At 37.8% G+C, this 11889-nt stretch overlaps 1 protein-coding gene across 1 annotated transcript; it reads left to right on the top strand.

The window, feature by feature from the left end:
* Positions 1-5575: 5575 nt before the first annotated feature.
* On the top strand, positions 5576-7825 carry LOC136251664 (uncharacterized). Its single transcript, XM_066044113.1, has 6 exons — positions 5576-6817; positions 6865-7130; positions 7190-7315; positions 7373-7438; positions 7488-7532; positions 7580-7825. The coding sequence occupies exons 1-6, from the start codon at positions 5614-5616 to the stop codon at positions 7643-7645; spliced, it is 1773 nt and encodes a 590-aa protein (XP_065900185.1). The 5' UTR covers positions 5576-5613; the 3' UTR covers positions 7646-7825.
* The last annotated feature ends 4064 nt before the right edge of the window (positions 7826-11889 follow it).

Genomic DNA, 11889 nt, shown 5'->3' with positions numbered 1-11889 from the left:
ATCAAATTTTGGAATCGCAAGGTCAAGAAATGTCATTGCGGATATCTCTCATACCCATTTTAAATTGGATGTGGTTACTGAACCGAAAGGTTTTTTTTTGTGGATAATACAAATTAACTGACAGTCATCCATCTACTCGAGTATCAAGCACACTATTGTATGTTAGGGTTGGTATGCCCTGAGTATTTGACTTTAGGGCATGCATCTAGTAGTTGCCCCAAAATATTCAACTTTAGGGCACGCATCTATAGGTACCAGCCTATTATGCTGGCAAAATTTTGAGCATGATAGGTGCCTGAAAGCATCAAGCATAATGCCAAGAGTACCCTCTTCTCTTATTACGTACTCTTGATAATGCTAGCACAATAGGCAGAATAATTATGTCATACTGTAAGCAAAAATGCATGCCACCGAAAAAGGTGGACAGAACAGTTGATTCCACAGTGGAGTATAGTTATTTGACATGACTATTATTATAGTTTACAATGCAGCCAAATTCTTAATACACAATGAGCGTTAACTTTTACATTTAATCAGTTGTTCATAAGCAAAAGTTTATCATTATCCATTAGAAAGTAACAAAACATGGGAACTGCAGAAACATTTGAGCATAATTATGAGTATAATAGGCAAAAAATTTGAGCGCTGCAGCATAGCATAATAGGCTGGTGCCTACACGTCTAGTAGTTGCCCCAAGTATTCAACTTTAGGGCATGCGACAAGTAGTATTAACATTAGGGTTAGGGTCGGGTTCACCTTTGGTTTCTTCTTCACTGTTCTTCTTACTATATACAGCTTACTTCTTGAGTCACATAGAAAAGTAAGGGAGTTGGAGAGCTAGCAGCAGTAGCACAGATGGTAGTACACTGAACTATCACGCTGATGGTCCAGGGTTCAAAGCCTGGATGCTGTATTTTTTTCTGTTTTAGTAACTACTGTTGGTTCAATAGCTGGTATGTTATTGAACCGACGTTTAGTTCAGTAACCACTGCCTTTAAAATTTGATTCTTCTATGACCGTTCTATTAGAGTAGTATACATTTGACTGCTTTATTAGAGTAATTCGATCATATAACAGGTTTTCATTGTAGTTAATGGTTTTCCATTGCTTTCTATTGTAGTTAATGTACACCCTTTCCCTACCTTAATCCACTTTTAAGGGTTTTCTTTTCACTGTAGCGGTGTATTTCCCTGCACTTGTTTCCATTTTTCTGTATCTTTGTGCTGTCTTAGTGATAGTCTGGTGTTCCTGCTGCAAACCCACAAATTCAAATTTCAGAAGGGGTTTCCGGAACTCCTTAAACATGCCCCTGACGAATCACCTTTTTCATTATTTTTAATGGAGAAAATTTTGTGCATTATCTATATGGAGTCATACAAAGTGGGAGACAAATGTGAAATGCTGTGATGAAAAAAGCTTCAATGCAGTAATGTACATAGACACATGTAGCTAAAGACAACTGATGGTTGGCCACATGCCCACAAGTATCATACAGTACAATAATACTGTATAGTAGGGACCACAAAGAGTAGGCATGGCTCATGAAAAAACATCACCCAAAAACCAACCTCGCTTTTCCCAGACGAGATGAGGCAGTATTGGTTAGGCAAAACGAAGCCTGAACAAGCCTTCAGATGCTTTCAACAAGTTGCTATGGAATTTTTTTTAATGGAATTTTCTACTGACTGACTGCCTTCCTGACTAACTGATGCCTTCAAACAAGCGTAACTCAATAACGGCTAAGCTATGGGCTTAATTTTTTCACTGTTTGATGTCACTTCGGCCTGAGAGGTGCCCATTTGCATACCACAGTACGTACAATGCATTCCTCATGGACTTACCAGTGTCCTCCTTTGTGTCCCATTCATCTTTACTGACAGTGAAAAGTGTCGATTTGGCATACCGCAGTACATACAATGCATTCTTCATGGACTTACCATTGTCCTCCTTTACGTCCCATTCATCTTTACTGACAGCGAAAAGTGTCGATTTGGCAGTAGCACATGCTGGCTTCCTTTGGTAACGGAAATTGTCCGTATTTTTCATAGTGGCTACTTTGATTTCAGAGGTGCTTTTTGAACAGTTCTTGATTCGTACTGCTGTGTAATGGGTTGAACATAGTCGACAATGAAGCATAATGGATACTTCACTTTTCAAGCAATAACTGGGGTGCGTGGCGCCATTTCTTTCTGTATGCGTGGATTGCAGAGGTGCTTTTCAAACAGTTCTTGATTCATAATGCTGTGTAATGGGTTGAACATAGCTGACAACAAAGTATAATGGATGCTTCATTTTTCAGATATAGCTGGGGCGCAGCACCATTTCAGATGCAGTATGCATGGCTTCACCAGTCATAATAATTATTTACCAAAAAAACTTAACAAACAAGTACATAAAAAATTGGAATTTTCAACTAGAGTAGGGACTATAGCACATCGATAAAAAGTACTGAAACATGCTGGAGTAGTGCACAATATTAAATCACAGTAACATATAAGAAGTGTTAGCACTGCACAGTAGGGATATAACACTTCTTATTGTTTTACTGTGATTTAATATAACACTTCTTATTGTTTTACTGTGATTTAATATTGTGCACTACTCCAGCTTGTTTCAATACTTTTTATCGATGTGCTATGGTCCTTACTCTAGTTGAAAATTCCAAAAAAAAAATTGTGTACTTGTCTAACTATCTCGAGTATTGCATCATGTAGTTACTGCTCCTCTATTAATTAGGGTTTGGCAGTATAACACTTTAATCATTAAATTTCTATTCTATGCCATTACAAGGTATTTGTATTCCAAAAGTTTATGGAGATCTGCAAGAAAATATCATAAGCAATTTAGATGTATACAATACAATAAATTGCACTTCGACTGCTCTATTAGAGTATATCAATGGTTGGTTTTCATGTTAAATCTAACTGCATCCCTGTTTCATTTTCCATTTAAATATGTGCCTTAATAGTTTACGGAAATTTGTAAGGGAATTTGATAGTTTCATAAGTTTAGGTGGTAGGCTTGCAACAAGCTTGTGATTGTTTGAAAACCATTTTAGCCAGACTACGAGGATATATATAATGAGTTTCAATTTAAAAGTAAAACACAATAATGTGCCTGGCATCCAAGTAAAGTCGGTACAGGCACACAAAGACAAAAGTGCATTCTAGATACTGCAATTTTCTTACATTCAACTCAGGATGAAAAAGCTATAGAAATCCTTGGGGTGTGTCACCTTCTAGCCCGATTTGAGCTAGTCATCAGTTGTTTAATGTTTATCTTTTTTCTTCATATTTTCTTCATCTCTTTTTAAAATCATACTTTAGAAAAATTGTCACAACTTGCTAGAAATAGAAAAATTGTCATAACTTGCACATACTCCATCTTATTTACTTCAAATGTGGAAGGCTATGAAGAGCATAATGCAGCGCATTACACTCCACTGTTTGTACAGATTAGATTAGAGAGCCTTGAGATTCTGATGCACTTCTACAATGAATTTCGTTTACGCCTCTGCCTGTGCCACAATGCATTCACTGTGGGCTTATATTTGCTTCAAAACTACATACATAACAGCTTAAAAGATGTAAAATACTCACAGTGATGCAAGAATGATCTAGCTCTGTAGGTGCATCATACTGCATGTTTTATAACTGAAGACAAACCAACTAATCTTTTATAGATGTTTTTACTGCATGTTCTGTAAAACTGATCCAATATTCATTTAATGATAAATAAGTTACACATAATTTACTACTTATTTTTAGAATGGAAGTTGAACTACGAACATGTTTATCAGATTCAATAATGGCTAGTGATACTCAAGACTTGCAGCATGAAAGCCCCATGGAAAGTATGCCATGTCAAGTTTGCATAGCACAAGCAGGCGATGGACCGATCAGAAATGAAACGTCACTTTTAAATGACAACAAAACTGATGGTGATTATGATGCAAAAAACAATTACAACTGCAGTGATAATCAAGTCGGTGGTTATGCAGTCATGACTGTACTTATTATGATCATAGTGGTTGTGAGGAACATGGGCTTGATTGTGATCATAGTGGTAGTGATGATCATGATGGTCATGCTGATGATGATGGTGGAAACTTTAATCTCAAAAGTGATGATCATCAAAATTGGTCATGACAGGAAGAGCTATGATATTCAAGGTGTCAGTAAGGATGATCACAGTGACAGTGATTATTACCATCATGATCATGATGATGATGATGATGGTTATCATGGTGACAGTGATCGGGTCATTACTTGGTTCAGATGGATTTCATACTTTCTGCTTGGGCTGCTGTTAATCAAGATCATCAGTTACTTTTTGGTAGACAGTAATGCAGTTGGCAGTTGGTTCCATGAAATTTTGCTCATTTCATTTTGGTTGTTACTGTTTGTTGCGTTTTATTACATATGGGTATATAGTATAACTGTATGTTGCTCTGGCTTGTGTGATAATGGTTGCTGCCCTAACAGCAGTTTCATAACGGAATCTAACAGTATAACTGTAACATCATCTGTAGTTTCATCAGCAACGTCACACTGTAGCTGTGAACCAAGAGGTAATGACACTTGCTGTAACATAAAAGATCCACTTTCCACTGATAAGTACACTAAAAAGAATGCAACCAGCAGTACTGTAGTGAACAGTATCGTTGAAAAGAGTGCATATCTTCCTAGAAACATAGAAGCAGGAAAACACACAATGGAAAAAGAAACACCATCTGATAACAAAGTTGTCAAATCTCATGTATTCAATCCAACTTGGCATTTGGAAGACACCTCTGCACAACTAGAGAGTCATGGCAGACAACAGTTTTTTGCAATTTCGTTTGTGCTGAACAATCCAACATTTCAGAAATTGGAAGAACGCAATGATACGCTACAGCATTATCAATCTGGCACAACACGTGAAGATGAAATTCTAATCGCTGAAAGAAAGCTAAAACTTGCTGGTGTGAAAGAATCAAAGAAACAAAGATTCGCTCCGTTGCAACACAAAATGCATAGAACAAAAGCGGTGAAGGCATGGGACCTTCATTCAATACATTATGAATCATCAAACCATGACTGCCGTGGAATGATAGATGGCCATATTAATGTAATGCCACCATCCATGCTAAATCAACAGCTGAGGACCAGTCCTCTATTTGTTACAAAGCTATTACCACTAAGACCACTCAACAAACTGCTGGCTAACCTTAAAGAGCCTATCAGTGACATAAGGACATGCCTGCTATGTTATCACAAGATAATGTTGATGAGTTTACTACTTCAACAAGATTGTTGGATAGTTAGTGCACATTTTTTCCCTCACTACAGCGATCCTCCAGAATTCTTACCATCTGTGAGGGATATTGTAGAGCTGTGTTTTATATCACCTGATAGATGCTTATGTACAAGCACAGATGTGACCATTGAGATGAGGGACACTACTTCGCTAGCTGGTTGTTCCCTTTTTAAAGATCTATTATGCCAGCACAGCAGCTCCAGTTTCAGAGCTAAATTTTTACTAGTTTGTTTATCTACCGATCAACAGTGTTGGTATTTGAAGTGTTTTGCCCATTACTATGATCCACCACAGTATTTGCGTGACTCCAAAGAAATGCACAGATGGAGCACTCTAGACCTACTGCTATCTAATGAAGCGATCCCCAACAGTAGAGGTGCTGCTAAAAGTCTATCAATTAAAAATGATAATGGAAATTACTTGCATACTGGTGCAATAAATATTTGTGCTCCTTCTAAATGCCCATGGTATTGTTCATCAGATCATGTTTTATACAAAAGTGACCACGTCTTTGCTGATTTTTTACAATCTGTTTGTGCTGATAAAGGTGACACCACTTCTGTGCAGCAGTCTGGCATACAATTGAATTGTCAATCTACTGTACATGCAGTTGATAAAGAGTGCTGTTTAAACTTACATAATGCTGAGACAGAGACTGTTGTCAAGATGAGTGCTTTACCAAGAATCAAAAATTACACTAACAATGCAGCAAGGCATGAAGTAAATTATTTGGCAATCAGAGTAGAACATGCTAGATATGACACAAATGCAAGCCGCAAGATTAGGAGTGGTATACATAGTCAACAATCCTTTGCTCACTACAGTGACCCTCCATATATGCTAGTGGAGGAGGAAGCACGTTGCTTAAATGGCACACTTGGTGCTTCGCTAGTTATTAATTGCAACTTCCGTTTTATTGGTTTTGTATCAACCAGGAGATTTCTGATGACAGGCTTGCCGGACTTTACAAGAGCAGCATCAATTGTTGTGGAATGTAATGTACAAGACAAGCAGGAATTCTGGTGTGCTAGTGTATTATACTACCTACACTATTCTGACCCTCGAAGTTGCTTTCTGTCTTGGAATCTCCACATTTCAAGATTATGTCGACTGATCACAATGCAAAATAATTCTCATGTCATTACAAAGTATAATAAGTCAGATTTTAGCATGAATATCAAAGAAAGTGCAGGAGTTGAAGGAGAGTTTATGAGAAGTGGTACAACAAAAAATGACTGGAACTGTAGTTTTAGGGCAATACACAACATCAAATCAATAAAAATAAAGTTGGACATCACAGCTTCCCCTAAATATGACTTGTTACAAGACTGGGCACAGGTTAGCATTGAACTGAATGTTCTGCCAAGCAGATTTTGCAACCGAAACTTGCCATCACAGCATTGGATGCTTTCTGTACTTGAGGAGATGACAGTTGAATGCATTGTTGCAACTATAAGGTATTATGTCGTTTATACAACTGTGTTGAAGACTGCAAGGAGATACAATGCAAGGACAAAAGGTAAGAATTACAAAGCTATTTACCATAATAATTATGAATATCTGCAGGTTATTTGACACTTGTACAAAGTAGTGTGCCTACAGCAGCACAATCAGTGACACATATGACTTTACCAAGCTGTACAGGAAGTGACAGGTATTGTAGTAGTGAACGAGGGATTGGACAAGAACAGCACCTTGTGGCCTTGGAATTTGCACATCAGAATCCACCCTTTGAGTTCTACGTACCACGATCACCTAGTGTTGATAATAGTATAGATAGCAGGATAATGCCTCAGAGTACAGGGGCTGGTTTAGTTCCACAAAATACACAGGTAAAGATACCTCATCAAGATGACAGACCCTTATTTAACATTTTTTTTGACATTTCTAGTGTCTGGCTGGAAATTCGGAAACAAATAATGACAACAAGATGCCTGCTATGTCGTTCTCTTTCAGTGCTGTTAGTTTGACATCTTTCACTACACAATGGGAAACAGGTGGTAACAATGATAGTGGGGTACGTATTGAATTAGTTTTGCATTGTGAAAGTGTGTATTGATCATTTTGCTAATAGGTGGAGGTGTCACCAACAGAACCTGATTTTGTGAGCAATGATGGGCGGCTGTGTCTGCCAGTACAGGTATTACAGTTTACATGTACTTTGCATACTTGATAATGATGCATACCAGGTAACAGATGATGAAGAAAGAGTCACATGGAACACTGGATTACTGGTACACACATATGCAATAATAGCATTATATGTACTAGTTGTGTGCAGGATGAAGTTGAGTCAGACAGAGATTCTAGTCGTATACCACAGCAGGAATTTTTTGAGTTGTACTAACTATAGATAGCTATGCATATTTTTGCAAACATTTGCTCATTGTTTACATACACTCTAATTAGTTATTTTTGACAAAGTTTCATAGCTAAAGTAACAATGTTTTCTTGCACCTGTAGATTTAATAACTTGATGTGATAATTGTTATTCACAGTCTATCCAATTCAGCAATGTATTTCACTGCCACCCTACACAAATGAGTTCCTTCACTGTAGTGGTACTAAGAACAGATGCACTATATGTAGTGAAGTGTATACTGTTTCCTCTGATGTCATGAGGGGCCCTGTAATAACAACCTGGCCAATACTTAACTGCCTGCATTTCTGTGCATAGACCCTTACATTACAAATGCTGGTCTTCTCTTAGGAATTTGATCATGACGCGTAGTGTAGAGAAGCACTGACAATGGCAATCAGGGGGATATAGCATAATGATTAGCATATCAGAAGTCTTATCAGTAGTATCATGATTGTTTGAATAGAAGACATGAATGAGCTATATAGGCCTTAAGGTTCTCTCTGTAATACTTGATGATGTGATATCTAGCTACTTGAGCTGTAGTTTTCAACTTTCATTTATTACATCTAAATTGGACTGCATATAGTCTGTATGTGGCTGCAATTAGCTACACTATATTAAATGCATTACAAGCAGATAACCTCAGTGCTCAACTACATGCCAATTGTGCAGCGGAGGTTGATACTAAAATCAAGAATATACCAATGTAACATCATAGATTACACTTGGTTGACAATGTCATCACATTGCATACTATGTATATGCCACAAACAGTCACTATAATCCCAACAGCATAATATTTATTAACTAAACACAATTACCAGCCCATCCGAGAAATAACATTACTAGCAAACAAACGCCAGTGCTCTAGGGCAGCAATGGACTTCTACAATATTTGGCTGCTGTGTGCACCCATAATGTGCTTCTGCCACAAGAGAGAATTAGAACCTCAGGTGTACCAATAGTTCATCCCTTCCAGCTTGGCCTGTCATTAAACAAACAGCAATGGTAAAGTACCACCTTTCCGAGTAATATCCCTTTTTACAGAAGAGTCTCACTGTTCAGCTTTTTGTAATTCCACTCCCGTCCGCCTATTGAGTAAATGCAATACACAAGTATTCAAGTCACTGCATCTACAAATTCAGGAGATAGGGCCAGATCATAAATAAATCTTTACTACCTACCAGTATGGACACGGCTCATAATGGGACAAGAACTCAGTTTCTTATTATAATCCATATGCATGCTCCTTGCAATTGATGAAGCTAAATCATCCAGCAGTGATCTCTTCATTGACATTTGGATGGATCTTACTGATTGGCTGTAATCATGCATATGAATCCAGAAGCAATAACATGCACCATTTGCAAAGCTGCTTGCTTTCAATGACTGTTTTAGCAAGTGTGCCTGATGACATGTACATTACGCTCTGCTATCCAGTGGAACTATTCCGATTCCATTTAACAAAACACTAAATGATTGCTCTAATATAGACTATTCTATTACAACTTTCTGCATCTTAATGCCAGCACACTGTTTCAAAACATATGGATTTTTCAATTACGCAAATACTAGAGGGTCCCCATCTATGGTACTACACTATGAAACATTAACTGGATTTCAAGGCAATATGATAGCTACAGATCTATCTGGCAAAGGACAGGGCCACAGTTCAGAATACCAGACACAACTGAAACTTTGCAAGAAGAGTTTGTCTTGTTGTTCTTGATCGTTGCAGCCATTTCTTTGTTGCCACCACTGATTTCACAACACTTATTCATCCTGTAGCTGGGTTATAAAGGTCTCATCCATTTTTCATCTTGGGGATTTTATAATAACTATACCAAAGCAGCCAGGCTGTGAAAAAAGGGTGCGAAAAGGCCAGGGTGAAAAAGTTAAAGTGGTAGCCAAGAAATGGCCACAGTGATGCTAATCCCAATAATTTTTAAATGATGATGGTGATCATTAATAATGATATATCATCATTGCAGCCATTCCACCTTTGATTTCATAACCTTTTTCACTCTGGTCTTTTGGAAGGCTGCACTCTTTACAGTTTGGTTGTTTTGGTAAAGATATTACTTCTGTTTGTTACCCCAAAGCCAGCCTATAGTTGGCTTTAAGGCTTCCTTTTAACTTTACTACAGGAATCATCAAAGACTGCTATTTGTGTGAATCTATGAATCTATTGTAAATTTGAAACAGAATAAAATGATTATCATGTAACTATTAGGATGACTTGCTACACAACTGAACCCTGTACAGAGTGTTGTTATGCATGTATAGCTGAACTACAGTATCTACAGCGAGATGTACAGGGTGATTTTACAAGGCTGAATGTTCTACAGTTGAATTAACTCTCTACATGGTGACTTGATTGAAAAAGTAAAAGAATTAGAATACAAAGAAAATATAACAAATTTGAAGGTGTGTATCTTAGTGATGGCCGGGCAGATTCAACTGGGAGGTGTCGTACCCTGAGGAAGCTTGCAATAAAAATGATTAATTACCGTTCAAGCAACTATTGAGCTATATATGAATACATGAAAATGGCATTTTCTTGGTTCTGTCATACAAATGGGGATTTGCAATGGTGACATCACTATGGACAATCCTCATTACTGATATGACTATTCTTGGTTACAGGTCCAATAGCCGACAGCTTTAGCCTCAGTTCATCAAATATAACCTTCATACCATTCTTCAATCATTGTTGACTTTAAATAGTTAATTCCGAAACAAATCCTGTACTTTTTCATGGTCCTTAGTAATAGCACCACAAACATTATTGGTGCCACAACCATAGCAATGAAGTTTGAGACAAACTGGCTGTGTACCACTGTGATTTGATAACACTCACCCAATGTACTAAGTGAAAAAGAAACTGTCAAGATAAATTCATGAAGAAACCCTATAGACTTAGTGAGATATGGCCATTCAAAGTCTGGACCTGTAACAACGATTGCCTGTACATAAAACTGTTAGTTCCTATGGGAAAGATGTCACCATTGCAAATCCCTGTTTATACTATATTGTACAAGTACACAGAAAAATTTGGAATTTTCAGCTAGAGTAGGGACCATAACACATCGATAAAAAGTACTGAAACAAGTTGGAGTAGTGTATGATATTAAATCACAGTAAAACAATAAGAAGTGTTATATCCCTACTGTGCATCTTATTGTTTTACTGTGATTTCAGTACTTTTTATTGATGTGTTATGGTCCCTACTCTAGTTGAAAATTCCAATGTTTTTTCTGTGTACTTGTTTGTTAACTTTTTTTGTAAATAAATTATTATGACTGGTGAACCCACGCATACCGCACCTGAAATGGCACCACGCGCCCCAATTATCATCTGAAAAGTGAAGTATCCATTACGCTTTGTTGTCAGCTATGCTCAGCCCGTTACGCAACATTTCGAATCAAGAACTGTTTGAAAAGCACCTCTGCAATCCACGCATACTGAAAGAAAGAAATGGTGCTGTGTGCCCCAGTTATACAATTATCGTCTGAAAAGTGAAGTATCCATTACGCTTCATTGTCGGCTATGTCCAACCTGTTACACACCAGTACGAATCAAGAACTGTTTGAAAAGCACTTCTGCTATCAAAATAGCCACTATGACAAATATGGACGATTCTGTTACGAAGGGAAGCCATCACGTGCTATCGCCAAATCAACACTTTTCGCTGTCAGCAAAGATGAATGGGACACAAAGGAGGACACTGGTAAGTCCATGAAGAATGCATTGTACGTACTATGGTATGCCAAAAGGCACCTGTTGGGCCGAAGCAATGTCAAACAGTGAAAAAATCAAGCCTGTAGCCTTTGCCGTCAGAGGCGTAGCTAAGGGGGGGCATTTGCCCCCCCCCCCCCCCCATCACTAAATGATTTTTTTAAAAACCTTCGTCACAGTTTACCAGTATTAAACTGACATGCAAATGACTGTAAATTATGTACACTACTACGCGGTATCACCAGGGGTTGCTAGTGAATGCGCACACACAACATTCAACTCATTCGTGAATCCATAGAACGAAAATATTAGACACATACTTCTATATTTAGCCTAGATTACTCGCGATAGAACATTTTTGGATCTAAAAAGAGTGACCCGCTTCTCCACGGCAGGAGTCACAACTCACAAGTGACAAAGGAGACCAGATGATGCTACGAACCTACTGTCTACGAGGTGATAAAGTGTTAGCTAAATAAATGTACCAATTT

This window comes from Dysidea avara, chromosome 3 (genome assembly GCF_963678975.1).
Source record: "Dysidea avara chromosome 3, odDysAvar1.4, whole genome shotgun sequence".
NCBI lineage: Eukaryota > Metazoa > Porifera > Demospongiae > Dictyoceratida > Dysideidae > Dysidea > Dysidea avara.
This window is presented reverse-complemented; position numbering and strand designations above follow the sequence as displayed.